The sequence below is a fragment of the Phalacrocorax carbo genome, chromosome Z, assembly GCF_963921805.1.
Source record: "Phalacrocorax carbo chromosome Z, bPhaCar2.1, whole genome shotgun sequence".
NCBI lineage: Eukaryota > Metazoa > Chordata > Aves > Suliformes > Phalacrocoracidae > Phalacrocorax > Phalacrocorax carbo.
In genome coordinates, this window is record NC_087548.1 from 38,217,863 (window position 1) to 38,233,311 (window position 15,449).

At 39.9% G+C, this 15,449-nt stretch overlaps 1 protein-coding gene across 2 annotated transcripts in view; it reads right to left on the minus strand.

Annotated features, from left to right (window-relative positions):
- Positions 1–15,449, minus strand: part of LOC104048953 (proprotein convertase subtilisin/kexin type 5-like) — a 198,447-nt gene that overhangs the window by 25,967 nt on the left and 157,031 nt on the right. For both annotated transcript variants that reach the window (XM_064438917.1, XM_064438919.1), the window contains 2 exons: positions 7,056–7,173; positions 5,804–5,992 (listed from right to left, as the gene is read on the minus strand). In XM_064438917.1, coding sequence (XP_064294987.1) covers positions 5,804–5,992; positions 7,056–7,173 — 307 coding nt within the window. The remainder of the gene's footprint in view (positions 1–5,803; positions 5,993–7,055; positions 7,174–15,449) is intronic.

Here is a 15,449-nt window from a genome sequence, read left to right on the forward strand (position 1 = left end):
ATTGCATGGGGTTGTTGTGACCCAAGTGCAGGACCAGGCACTGAGCCTTGTTGAATCTCAAACAACTGGCCTTGGCCCATCAATCCAGCCTGTCCAGGTCCCTCTCTACAGAGGGCTTCCTACACTCAAGCACATCAACACTCCCACCCAACTTGGTGTCATCTGCAAATTTACTGAGGGTGCACTCGATCCCCTCATCCAGATCATTGATAAAGATATTAAACAGAACTGGCCCCAGTACTGAGCCCTGGGGAACACGAGTTGTGACCAGCTGCCAGCTGGATTTAACTCCATTCACCACAACTCCCTGGGCTCTGCCACCCAGCGAGGTTTTTTACCCAGCAAAGGGTACACCTGTCTAAGCCATGAGCAGCCAGTTTCTCCAGGAGAATGCTGTGGGAAACGATGTCAAAGGCTTTACTAAAATATAGGTAGACAACATCCACAGCTCTTCCCTCATCCACTAAGCGGGTGACCTTGTCACAGAAGGAGATCAGGTTAGTCAAGCAGGATCTTCCTTTCATAACCCATGGTGGCTGGGCCTGATCACCTGGTTGTCTTGCAATGGCACTCAAGATGACCTGCTCCATAACCTTCCCCAGCACCAAGGTCAGGCTGACTGGCCTGTAGCTCCCCTGGTCCTCCCTCTGGCCCTTTTTGTAGATGGGTGTCACACTGGAAAGCCTCCAATCATCTGGGACCTCCCCAGTTAGCCAGGATTGCTGATAAATGATTGAGAGTAGCTTAGTGAACACTTCTGCCAGCTCCCTCACTACCTTTGGGTGCATCCCATCCGGCCCCATAGACCTGTACGTGTCTATGTGGTGTAGCAGGTTGCTAACTATTTCCGCTTGGATTATGGAGGCTTAGTTCTGCTCCCTGTCCCTGTCTTCCAGCTCAGTGGGCTGGGTTACCCAGAGAACAACTGGTCTTACTATTAAAGACTGAGGCAAAGAAGGTGTTAAGGACATCAGCCTTTTCCTCATCCTTTGTCACTATGTCTCCCCCACTTCCAATAATCATGGGTTCTAACTTTCCACTGAAACTGAACTTGAAGTATTGATTCCTAAAAGCGAATACATGCCTACTCTGCAGATCTCTGATGAATTCTTTACTACACTCAGTCATCAAAGAAAGGCATCTCTCACTCTAAATCTCTGATATGTTGCACTTCATTCTTCTTCCACTTTTTACTTTGATCAAGTTCTAGGGTCAGTTTTAGAGTTACATGGAGTTTAGTGTAACTTACATGCATTAATTTGCTCTCTTTTGTACATAAACCCCATTAGTCTTGTTTGCGGAGCTGGGTAGTGTTCACTTTTTATTTAAATTGATGTTGTGTCTGTAGTATCTCAGAGTTCCCCACCCTATCTACTGCTAATGCTGCCAGGGTATAAGAAAAGAAAGGATTTTTAGAGGTATTGACATTGCAATTGCAGTTCAAAGAATGGGTTATAGAAGGATAGTGGGCTGTCTATTCAACCCTCGCCAAAAAAAGAAAAAAAAGACAAAAGACAACCTGAACAGAATAAAACATGGCAAGTATGAGTTGGGAGAACTAGTTTTCCGACAGCTATGTCCTGTAGACATAATACAAGCACGGGATTATTGTTTGTTCATCCTGGACTTAAGACTTAATAACACCACCACAGTATCCTTTCAGTTACTGCAACAGTGAAATCACTGTGACCCTATCCTTTTAATCATATTTGGATGCATAAAATGTTGGTTTTGTTATTAGAGTATAATGTGTAAACTGCAATAAAGATGTAAAACAGACTGGTCCAGAAATTAAAATGTGCTCCTCTAAAGAAAAGGTTTCCTCTGCTTCTAAATACCAAGACTTTCTATGAAGCAAGCTAGCAAGTAAGATTGTTTTTGATCTAAGAGTTTCCCACAGAGGAGGGTCTCATTAAAACTTACTGATTATCTAAGGTTTCATGATAGGAAAAAGATGGTAATGAAAATACTTCCTTTTGTTACTGAACAGAATTATTATTAATGTCAGTGACATATAAGCGTAGGAAGGTAGTGGCCTGGAAACTTGCCACCACGTGGCTAAAAAATTTCAGTTACGCAGTTCAAATGGCAGCAGCTGCTTTAAATTTAAAGGGCAAGAATTAAACAAGCCATGACTTCAGTGCGAGACAAACAAGCCCTAAGTTTATGTATTCTATCCTCTTTGTATTTAGCTTCTCCTCCATCGCCCCCCTATAATGACTGTCTGTTAGAACTGACCTTGGTACATCTCAAAAACTCAGAAACCCATGCTGCCAAATCCAATGGCCAACTGTTTTTAAAAAGGGGATACTGTTCCCCTTTGGACTTAACTGTAGCCTCATCCTCACACCAGCCAGCACTTTCCAAGCCTGTATTTTCCTCTGCTGCAGTACATCCAATGTAATCATGTTTAGTACTTTCCAAACAACAAAGCAGATGTTCCCTGTAAAGCAGTTTTTGAAGAATGCACATGAGGCTCAAGCCAGTGACAGTGTAATCCACCAAATGCCTGCAAAGGAATCCACATAGCCTCTGACTAACAAGTTTTCTTACTGAAGTCATTTTAGGGTATGCCAGCATTAAGGATAAAATATGCAGAAAAAAGGCCAGATATTGCCTTGAGGGACCTACTTGTCAATGCACCAGAAACTACACAATGACTCTTCTTCCAGAATTGGTGGAGAAGAAGTGCACATGTGTAAAATATACCTTTTGCACTTTAAAGACATTTTACCAGCAAACTGTTTAAAATTAAATCCAGATGAGTAATGGTAAAGCAATGAGGTTTTCCCTAGATTCAGTAAAACCAGCTGGTATTGCTGCCATTAATCATGTACGTGTGCATTAAAAGGTCTTGTATGTCTGAGAAAAGCGTCTCAGTCAGGTAGTAGCAATGTACAACAGTCTCTGGGACCTTTGCCTATAGAAAAAAAACCCAGACCACTTGCTGCCAATGCATCCCTGCATGCTACTTGTACTTGCATGCATTTATTTTGATGCCCTCATCAATAATACTTTAAAAATCAAATGCCTCAAAACTAGATTCTCATATTAGTGAGTAACAACACTTCTATTCCATGTTTTATTTTATAACATGATGCTACATATATATATACTCAACAACACACAGTATACTACTAATTGCAAGACCACTAAGCTGTAAGACTTCTTCCAGCAAGACCAAACAAAAGAAGCCTTGAAATACCATTTTGAAAACTACTGTGCTCATGTGCCTCACTTTACCCTAAGAAAGGGCTTGTGAAGATGTTAGGTATTTCAGATGTAGATTTTGCATACTTCCTTAATTCCTTAATAGTAGTAGCCCAGAGTTGTTTGTTTCAGCCAAATGTGACTGGCAAGTCAGTATATCTCTGAATCTTGCATGGGAGGGGAATTTCTAGTGCAACTGAATATTCGCTCTGTCACAAATAAGTTGTTTTTTGGAAGGTGGCAAAACAATAAATGGCCTTTCAGGTTTCTTTGTTTTCTGAAAGTATACTTCTGAAAGTATACAATAAGAAAGAGCTGATCATCACCTTATTTTAATACATACATTTGCAGTCTCTCTACCACAGGTACAGAAAGTAATTATTTTCTAAGGTGCAGGGGTTACAAAGCAGCTGATAGAATTAAACTTTGTACTTATTCCACATACCAGTCATCACCAGAGGTGAACTGTGAATACTGGAATCGCTTTATCTCCCACTTGCTGTGAGTCAGCTGCAAGACATGAAAGCCTAGAGCCAAAAGTTAGCTGTGTTAAGACCACTGGGTTACACAAGATTGTTTTGTTTGGATACCTAGTTGGAGGACTTCTAATTTTTTTCTTTTTGAAGAACTGCTGCATGAAAATGGAATACAAAACTACAGAAGAATTTCTTCTGACAGAAAAACAAAAGCCTGTTTTATAACTGCTTAAAGGGTAGAAGTCTCCTTCTGCACTGGTTAGCAGAGGACAAATTCTTTATTGACTATTCCAGGGAGATATACAGATGTGTGTGCCCAGGTGCTTTATCAGCAAGGCACTGACAACACTTGTAATGCAGCACAAGAGATATTCTAGACTGACCCAAAATTCCAGAACAACGTTCTCTCCATTGGATGAATTAACGTCTACAGCTTGAAGAGTCTTTTCAGTATATCTTTTCTTTTAAATTAACCTAATCTCTGATGAAAATGTGGGTTCACACTTCAATCAGAACAAAGTCCATTTGACCTCCACCTGTCTCCAAAACAGGTCCTTCCTTTCAAGAGGAAAGATAAGTCCTACCACTGAGGTACAGGAACACACACAAGCCTTCAGGGCTAGGAAGTCACTCTATCAGCAAATCTGGCTGTGGAAATGTGGATGACGAAGCAGCTTGGAAATCAGGCCACTCCCAATTCATTAAAAGGCCTGAAGAGTAGGACTGGGGATATAAACTTTTGTGAAGGCTTAATTGGGACAGCAGAAGAGTTCTTAAAATATAGGTTTGACGCATGGCAGCTTTTGTTGTTTCTGAGATATATATAACATCAGTTCACATCAGCTTTTGTGTGGGAGCCACGTTCTGTGTCCAGCAGAACGGCAGTCATCTAAATCCGCTAGTCTCCAAGGAAAAAAAAATTCCCTATCATACTGTGGTCCCATCAGGAAGATTTTCTAGCCAGTTGGAGAAGTACAGAAGCATTTCTTATTGTAACTGTAACTTATCTGCACATTTTGAAATGGGGTAGACTTTGAGAAGGTTTCTGGGGTTTCTTCGTGCTTTAACCATCTCTGGTAGGAGGCAGTGCTCTTAAACACTGATTTAGCAAGATTTATCTGGGAAGGACTGTCAGTGTTTTCTTCCAAGAAAATTTCTGTTAGTATACCAGAGAAATGGAAATATCACTGGGAAGTCTTTCAGTTTGCTGAGCACAGATACTAATGATGCATGTCATCTCCAGGGACTGAAATTGCACTAATGTTGGAAAAAGTGCACTGGATAAAGAGATACTTGTTTGAGTCCAGCCTGCAGAAAAAGAGACAATTTGATGAAGTGTCACAGTTTCTCCAAGAACATAACACAGAGGTGACAGGATGAGAAGAAGGACTGCTCTTTCTTAATGGTCAATGTTAAAGTTGTTGGAAAGGCAAAAGCAAGTATACATTGCACATCTGTGGGATGAAGGATATGGCTGACTTCTAAAAATGTTAATAGGCTATTTTCAAATAGACCCATTAATTTCATAGTACTAGTGCAACTGCTCAGTATTGTCCTACTAGAAGCCTTGCATGGGTTGAGCATACTACTTCAACATGCAAAGGGAAAAAAAGGATTTGGAAATTGGTAACATCAAGAGTCATAACCATACTAGCAAAGCTTGAAGGTAACAGTAGAGAGAACTACTATCCTTTCTGATTTTTATTACTAGTAAACACAGGATAAAAAAGGAGAAAAATGAAACATAAATTCCAGTAGTATGTAGAAACACACTTCCATTTAGCTTCCTTCTGTAACACTGAGACTGTTACCAGTTTCTTCGTGTTTTCCAGCCATCTAATAATTGGTGAGCCACACAAGACTAATGAAATTGACTAATATTTGCTTTGGAGATGATGCTCTTCTACAGCTTTACAGCCTTTTTCTACTGACAAAGACAGAGGTTGCCATCTTCGAATTCACTTGCACTTCACTCTCCCCATCTCTCAGAAAAAACAATTAGCCTGTGTCTGCCAGTGAACCTACTGTAATGACTTAACTGTTCTTTGCTGATGCTGCAGCCTCAGTGCAGGCTCTGCATGCTGACTGGACTGTGAAGCTGCATTGTTGTACTTTACCTGTTGGCCAAGAGCTGTGACCTAGTTCCAGAAGGAGAGGTTAGGTAAATTGCCAAGTCTCCACGTCGAGGGTGAGTAATAGTGATGCGCACAACGACATGCTCCAAGTAGATCACATGGTGGTTAGGATTATCTGAACAGCCAGTGGCTTTGTAAATTGAACGGACAACGCTGTCAGGTCGTATTGTTCTATAATATAATCATATTGAACAACATCAGCATTTCTTGCTTGTGCTATAAAATAAGACAACCACATCTTTTTTGCTTAGTAGTGAACGACAGCGTTAGACAATTGTTTCTGAGAAGTCAGCAGCCTATAACCCTTAGTTTTAACACTTACCTCCTAGCTGAAACTGGGTCATTATTTTACTGTAGCTAATGGCAACTACCTGGCTTTCTGTTAGGCATGGACACATAATAAAAGAGGGCAGTGAAAAACCTGTAATAGGAATAAGCCTTTGGGACAGAGCATTTTTGTGGATTAGTGGCCAGATGAGGATTGTTGGGCTTGTCATGGGATCACAGCTGGTTCGTAAACCCCAGGAAATGTCTGGCATAGCCATAGACCTTGCTTACGTAATAGCAAGTATTACATGATAACTGTACCAAATGGAATCTGACTCAGCTGGTTTAAATTGGCACAACATCCTTGCAGACTATACCAGTTGTGGATTGAGCCTATCAAGCGTACTTATCAAACAATAATCTTAATGCTTTGGAAGTGTGCCTTATGACTGATGCTGTTTCTGTATCCACAAAGTGCACATACAGAATTTTGTTCTTAAGCCTAGCTCTATAGACACCCTACCCTAGCAAGTGTAAAGCAGTTTAAACTTAGCCTCTGAGCTGGAGACTCTTGATACTGTTTAAAAGAGACAATATCATGCAGTATTTTGATGAACACAGTATTTGTGTGTTAGATCCTGGACTGATAAGTCTGAACTCATCTTACAAAGGTGACTGCAGTGCACTCAGCCAAACCTTCTTCTTCAGTGCATTGTTTATAACAGAATCAATCATTATCCACCCTAGCTTGTTTTACACCTTCAGCTTCTGGGGCATTTTTTAAACTAGGGCCTTTTTCCAAGGGAACAACCTTTACAGGCAAATGACCTGATGTCTGTGAATGTGACAGAGATCCCCAGTATAGTTTACAAAATGACGCATTATATGCAATGCAAGGGAGGGGTAAATTATACCCAATTTCTTTCCATAAGTTTATGCCAGCAAGAGTTTTGGCAGCACGTATTACTTGATTTGCCGATCCGTGTTCTCCACACACATGTGCTGTGGAGGTACTGTTGTCCACTTTTCTGCTTCTATCACCATTGCTTCAGCGTCCATCAGTCCAAATCCATAGAGGTGGCTAACTGCAAGGTATGAACAGAATGGTTGCAATTATAGCATAAAACCTTGTTTTTCATCATAGACTAATTCCAGAGTCATATCCTAACTGGAACTGCTCCTTTTCTACTTCTTCCTTGCTTTCGCAGAAGCTCAAAAATCTCCTTGCCAGAAACAATAATGACTATGTCTAATTTATACACTGAATCCACTCACTGCTTTATTACAGAAGTGGCAAATGACCATCATGAATAACACTGCCTTACCATGAGAAGCATAGACCAGAACTGCAGACTGCCAGGGAGTAATACTGCCTCCATTTGCCCTTTGTCCATGTGCCTCATGTCAGCCCAGTCCTCTTATATAACGTAACATTAAAAGGTGTAAAGAACCAGGGGAGGGTTATTTCTGTTACTCAAATACCAAACACATGTATGTACATAAATATTGATGGTAACTGAGACAAATTTAAGAAGGAACAGACTGTCTTCTTAACTGCTGTACACAACTTCCTGTGTCTAAGCAGCATATGGATGCTCTCCTAGTCCTGTATATAGTATGGTTGCCACTGGCCATCCAACCAGCTAGATCCAACATCTCTCTAAAGTTGTCTGCATGATGCAGGTGAGAAGCAATGGTGTTTGAAGGCCAGGGCCCTAAAGATAATTCCTGTGCAGAGTCTGTGTCAAAAAGACTCCTTCCTCTACCTCCTTTGTAGATCTGCAGATGAAGTTATTTCTGGAGAGACCTGTTAACATTGCTGTTGACCTCTGATATTACCTACTGCATGCATTGCACACACTGTGGTACTCAGCATCCATGCCTGGAAGTTAGCACTCTGTTAATGCTTACTTCTGGATGTTACATCCTCATCTCTGCCTTTCATGACATGGAGAGTCAACAATGGTCCCCTTGCAAGAAACACAATGCCCAGTAATTTAACTTTAATGCCTGAATGCCTCAAAGAATCAGAAGGCTTTAAAGCATCATCTTTCTTAGGATACAAAAAATTGAACTTTCAAGTGCCCAATGTCTAAACAGGTGAAGTATTTCCAATGGACTTGTGCCAATTCTGTATCTTTCACTTCGTTGTAATTTTAAGAGTACTTAACTTGTAACTATTTCAAGAGTTCCAGCTGTTCACAAAGGCTAAAAGTTTCACTTACTGAAGCAGCTGTGTGTTTTTCATTCTGTTCCAATCAAAACAGAAGCTTGCAAATGGATTTTGATGAATCAGAAGAAGCTGCTAGGCATGTTGTTTTACTGTGACAAATTGGTGCTATTGGTAAAGTTCTGACAGGAGCAGGTGAAAGAAAAAAGCTTCCAGAGGGAGGAGTTTAGATCACAAATATTAATAGATCAGTTTTACTTGCTACCACAGACAGTGCTACCAGAAAACCCTCTGAAAAAAATAGTGCTATTTTAATCAGTAACACAACAAGCAATGGTGTAAGTCTTTCCAACTGCACTTTGTAAAAGGTTTGTGAAAGCAGCCTCCATTCATTGCCAAACCAGAATTCAGAGGACTCCGTCCAAAAAACCTCCAACCTTGCCAAACAAATAACAGTTCAAAGCATAAAAATAATCAGTGCTTAAGGACCCCATCTTCCAAATATGTCAGTATCCAATATTGTCTGAATCTGCCAGCTGAAGAGGGTTCCTCAATGGAAAATACTGCAAGAAATAATGACTGTGTAATGAACTGATTTTCTTCCCATCTCCTTCCCCTTCAGCCCAAAACTAAAATGCACATAGCATGGAAATGTTCATTTGGGGAGAACTAAACACAGCTCTTCCGCCAAATGAGGCAGGTATGGTTTTCAGAAATGAAACCTAATAAATATATGAAAATAATTAAATTCAGCCCTCCTTTAGACTTCTGAATTCTCTTTAATGTACTCCACAAAAAAATAGACAGGGATAGAGATGTGTGATTTTTACATGTGGGTGGAGGCAGCCAGGAAAAGAACAAGGAAAGCTTAGATGGAGAAACTGTACTATGAAGATGTTTGCAGTGATGGAAATCTCCTTGGCCATAGATGTCATCTTGCAAAAACTGTGTTTGATGATGAGACCATATTTATCTGTGACGTCATTTGTCTGTTCTCACACTACATGCACTGCTCTGGTATTAAAAATTTTAGTTAATATACATTCTGTCTGTTCTGATGAACAGTTGGAAGACCAAGAGCATTAACTCACATGGTCTGTAACTACACAGTTACTCTGTATAGTACAACATTTAAACACAGGTAAATTTTTCATGAATGGAAAAATCTTTTGAACTAACCCATGGATAATGTATTTTCAGTTCCTGGCAGGTAGCAACCTGCCTTGGTTTAGCCCTCAGGATGTCTAGCTGTAAGATGCTGCATGTTCAGCCTAACTACTGATCTCAGAAGAGCCAAATCTCTCCTCAACTCACCTTTTCTCACCCAGAAGTAAGGGCAGAAGAGCATCCAACATTGCAATCACCAGGCAGTGACCTTCTCATGGAAACCTGAAGTGGCTTTTAAGCCACCTCAGCATAGACATTTTTTGCCCTAATATGCACATTAAAAATACAAACAAAACCTAGAGAGTGAACATTCTATCTTTCCTACCCTATAAATTATTTGGACGTTAGAATTGTGTTCATTTTTCATCCAGGAGAAAAGAAATTACCACCCAAGGTTATGTGGTTGTTCATGAGTCAATGCTTAAACTCTCTTGCATGAAAGCAGAGGTGGGAGTGAGAAGTTCTGCAGCTGCTGGCTTTTTATTCCCACAGCTGAAACAGAAGTATATTTTTCCCTTGAAGGGCCTTCCCATTGAAATAAAAACTTCCTGACAGTCAGGGGTTCTCCAAAATCCTTCCATGTGGGAAGCTTCCAGGCATCTGACATTTGACTATCTGCAAACATTTGTACTTCAAAGCCTTGATCCAGTGGGTTGGTTAGCAGCTGCAGGTATCAGCAGAAGCCCATAATATTCAAAGATGAAATAATAGCAATTTAGGAAAGAATCACAGAATTAACAAAAGTAGTTGATCCCCTTGTGTCTTAGAGAAGAAAGCAGCTTTTGTTTTCTACTGCCTTCAAATTTCACCTCTTCATCTGTGTATATGCTAGTACTGCTGTGAACTCTATACCAGGGTGCCTCTCCCAGAGGTTAAAAATTACCTCAGTGGTCCACACAGGGCCATAAATGTCTTCTAGGAAACATCTGGAACTGCCACTGATTTGTGTGCGAATGATATTGAGCTCACTTTTGCTAAGCCAGATAGAAAAGCAATATTTGAAAGGTGCTGATGATTGCAGAGTGAGATAAGCTGACTGGAAGTGCAAAATGCCCCAGGACCTTGCACATACCTACTTATGTGCTCTACATTATCACTGCTGTGAATTGCTGCTGGGCTTGGTTGTTGCTAGGAATCATTGAGAATGTCAGACAGGGTATAGGGCTGTTTTGTAAGAAGATATTTGCCTTTCAGAGGCAGAATAGGAATGTGAGATTGGTGCAATGTAAGCTTACGACGAAGGAACAGACTGTTGCTCTTGTTGAGCTGACGGCTGAAAACTATGACCTCCTTGTGATCAAGGTGTCCATGGACAGAACTGTCCTTGTATCCTCTCTCTACTCATGCAGCGATGCAAACTGACCTGTTCCTACTTCTGCAAAATCATGGAGCTTTACAGATGCAGGACAAGTTTCAGAGAAAAACTTGCCTCCTGCAACACAAAGTAAATATTGAGTTTTAGCTGATCTCTTTACTCTTCTTATCATTAAAGAAAATAACACTTCTTGGGGGATAAAGTCCATTTATTTATCCCTGGAGCAATTCCTCTATTAGTGCACCATGAAATCAAGGCCTGCTCGGCTGCTGGATAGAATTCCCCAGCTTCTTCATAATCCCTTTGTTTTTGTGTGAAACTGTTATTGAAAATTCAATAAATTCCTCATTTATATACAAAAAGGATGTAAAGCTACCCCCAAATCTAAAGGCAGCAGTTGACTTGACTAAGAGAAATATGAATGGCTGGTGTTGATAAAGCATAACACAGAATCATCATGCAGACTCCAGGAAAACTGGGCCCACACACTAAAAACACAGCATTTCCAGTGTCTCAGTGCAGCTAAACTTGATTTGTTAGGCTGCAGTTTCATTGCTTGTCATCAAGATGTCTCATCAGTAGCTTAGATGTTAAGCCTCCCTTGCTATTTTGCTCATCTGACAAAAAACATTGTAGAATATTTTCTCCCTACTATATTTTTGGCCTTTAATTTTCTATACTGTGAAAGCAGCATTGGAAATATAAATATTTTGTATACACATATCAGATACTAAAGCAGAAGGAGAGAAATGGTAATAACTTCAGTTTGTCAAATGAGGAATACGCAGCTTTTCTAAACTAGATTCAGCTGTTTGGTAGGTAAATTATGACTTGTTCATTTATGCTACTGTGGCATCTTGATCCAGTCTCATCCAAAATGAGACAAAATAGGACTCTAAAATGCCCCTTATACTGTGCTTTCCTTAAATGTTGCGTAGCAAAAGAATTAGATGTGAGACTCTTGAGTTACTCTCATCCTATAAATATTTCAAACTGGCCTACACCAATATTTCTTTTACGTTTGACATTTTCTTTGCAAATATAAAGCTCTAATTCTATATTACTTTAAGTTTCTGTCATTTGCTTCGTATATCAAAATACTTCAACCGAGAAAGACAATTGTCTAAATAAAATTAAGGCACACAAAAGGAGAGATACTATGATGACACATGGCTTTAACTATTTTGATTTTGTTTTGTCATGTTCTAACTCAGAGAACATTGATCTTGAATGAGAATTCATCTTGTTTTGGCCATATTCCCATTTTGTGTCAACCTATGACCAGTAATCTGTGATAACTGAATGTGACTTCTGAAACAAATAACTGCTTTACAAGGCAATAACACAACCATGCAAGAACATTCTTTTTTATTTTTGCTTGTAAAACCAACTCCCTCGTGCTTTTTAGATTAAGCATATTTGTATTTTTATATTTTACACAGAACCAACCCCATAATTTTTCTTCTTGAAGCAAACAGCAAACACAGTCCTCCCTCCCACAGAATTCTCTTAAATCCACGTATCTTTAAAGACCCAGCAGGGATGGTAGAACATTGAGTTCTTATTCTTACCATGACATCAGAGAAGGATTTGAAGGGCAGAAAGTTGCCCAACAGATTTGTTTTAAAAGTGGCGTCTACACACCTGTGCCATGAAAAACTGAAGGGCCTCTGTATCATAGAATCATAGAAGCACAGAATGGTTTGGGTTGGAAGGGACCTTTGGAGATCATCTAGTCTGACCTCCCTGCCATGGGCAGGGACATCTTTCACTAGATCAAGTTGCTCAAAGCCCTGTCCAACCTGACTTTGAATGCTTCCAGGGATGGGGCACCCACAGCTTCTCTGAGCAACCTGTTCCAGCATCTCACTAGCCTCATAAAATATTTCTTCATTATGTCCAATCTAAATCTTTCTGTTTACAACTATTGCCCCTTTCTTTGTCCCTACAGGCCTTGGTAAAAAGCCTCTCTCCATCTTTCTTATAAGCCCCCTTTATGTACTGAAAGGTCACAATAAGGTCTCTTCTCCAGGCTGAACAACCCCAACACTCTCAGTCTTTCTTCACAGGGGAGTTGTTCTAGCCATTTGACCATTTTCATGGTCAGAAAGGTGCTAACAGAATACTTAAAATTTTGCTTTTATTGAGCTTCCACTTGTGCTTATGTCAGTTTCTGATTTTTGTATTAGTACAAACAATTTCTTCAATAATATACTAACCATGGATTTACTTGACATAGATTTGACAAAAAAGATCAGCCCTCTGGATTTTACATATTCCCTGTCTGTCAAAAGCTCCTATTCATTGATAAAATAAAATATAGATTGCCCAGGAACACTAGTGGAACAGCTAGTAGAAGCTCAGCTTCCAGTAGCCAGTGTACCTTTGTGAATAGTTTCTGTGTGCAACTCTGTCACTGCTTCACCTACTATGAGACTTTGCAGCCACTTAAAAAATAGCCCTAAAACACACCACCTTAAAATATTAAGGAATTAAATCCAAAATCACATTTGCATTCACATCCTATCAGTATTTATCTACTTCAGAAATTTAAAACACATATGGTTATCAAGCAGACTCTGGCTGACAAAAAGGACTAAGAGTGAAATACATTTTGGGGATATCAGAACAAGACTCTACTAGTAGCGACAGAAAGTACCACCTGAACACCTCCTCCTCTCATGAGTGTTAGCAGCCTCTGGCCAGAGGTCATTAGTCTTGGGATTCAGCCACCCCATGGTCTGTGATCAGCAGTGAGCACCCATGTGTACCCTGCATGACCATGCCAAGTTCTCTCCTGCCCACAGCAAGACCTGAAGCAGTTCCGGATTTATGTCTTATAGCTTGTTGGGGTATGAGTAAAGCAGACATAAAGTAAAGTAAAGCTAATGCAGTCCTCAGAGCACATGGGATCTACTGTGCCCCACATATGGGGACATTTTCCTCAGAGTCAGAGAAAATACCAGTGAGCCTTGCTGAAAACCTCAGTAGAGTGACCAGGAAGACTGGTTTCTCTGCTGAAGGAGCAGGGTTGTGAGAGAAACGGAAAACCTGACTACTGCTTGCTGGTGATTGCTAAGTCAGACAAGCTGCTGCTTCTCTGCAGCAGCATTTGGCTATAAATCATAAAGCCTCTACTGAAGACATCCATTTGTATCGCTTGAAATGAGCCAGTTTGTGTGAATGGAATAAATCTAAGGCTTATGTGCATTTAGAAGGGAGAAAAAAGTTTGCTGAAGTGAAGTTGGCTAAAGAGCATCTACAGTAATAGAAGCTATAATTTTTTAACTAGTGATAGTCTTTTTATGTCGGATTATTTTCCCAAAAAGCACAAGGATCCATTGAAAAACACAGGAGCTTGCAAATTTTCTTTAAACAAAAAGTCTTTTTCTGGATGCACCATGGAACACCTTTTAAGATCATGTACACATTTTCTCTATTAAGAGCAAATTTACACTCAGAGCTACAGTTAGGATTCCCCAATAATTCAAAAGCAGCCAAATGTCATTTCACCCTATCAAACAATAAAAACACCTTTTGGTGAGACTCTCTATGCTACACTTCATCTCAGAACAGAGGATAACAGATGAATCAAAGGCACTGTAAGTGGAAATGCTGACAGACAGTTAGCAGGAGACACAAAGATAGCACTTCTGTGCTGTCAGGTGTATCAGACACATGGTGCAGAACAGCCTTCTTGTTCTGTCTCACACATTGGCTGTGTCAGTTCAGAAGTGTCAGTGCTCCAGAGGGATATTTACACTCAAACTAATTTCTGAGTGACCATAGGGCAGCAGCAGATTCTGGCAGAGGAAGGATATACAGCAATATGCAGAAAGCCATAGCAAAGGGATTTGCAAATTATTTAATTATAATGATGGTGGTTTTAGAAATAAAACTATACCATCTTCACCTCAAAGCAGAGGAATTATTGATTAACTAAGCAGACTTCACACTATCCCTGTAGACCTATGTAGTAGATTCTAATCAGTAACTTAAAGCAGAAGGAAGTTAATGAATAGGCTAAGTCTACGCAGATAGCTTGAGCAGTAATGCTGGTAATAAACCTTGTGGATGAACTTCTGCATCCCCTGACTTCAAAGCAATGCCCCAGTGGCCAATTTTTTTTGAGAGAAAAAGTGATAGATTTACAAACAACTTCAGGCACCTAACTGATCCAAGTTGTCCTATAGAGGCCCTTATCTTTTCCTATTATTACTAGATGTTATATATCCTGCCAGGATGCTCTAAGTCATTAAAATAGTGTATAGTAGATGGTGAGACCTGCTTCTTAACTTGCCTGAATCCACCACTAAAATAGACACACTCTGATAATAAAACGACTGCCAGTTTTGTAATTACTGAAATGCACTATAGCAATGCAACAGCACTGAAGAGCTTTGATGTTCTCAAAGGTAGGTGCTTGCTGTTTTTTAAAAAACCCCATGCAAAAATGTTCACGATTGCCATGGATGTATACAAGTATGGCTAGATATTTGCCTAGAACATTCTCACAACTGCACTCCTTCAATAGTTAGTATCTAAAGAGGTCATGCAACTGCATATAACTTTTAAGGACTTTTCTTTTAAAATGTCGTCTTTGTCTACAATTAAAGCCTTCTGCTTTTGAGAATTGTATCACTTTATCATTCACTTTTTAAATCTGTTGATCCTGGTTCTTCTTTCTTAATGCTGCAAAATTGAAATCT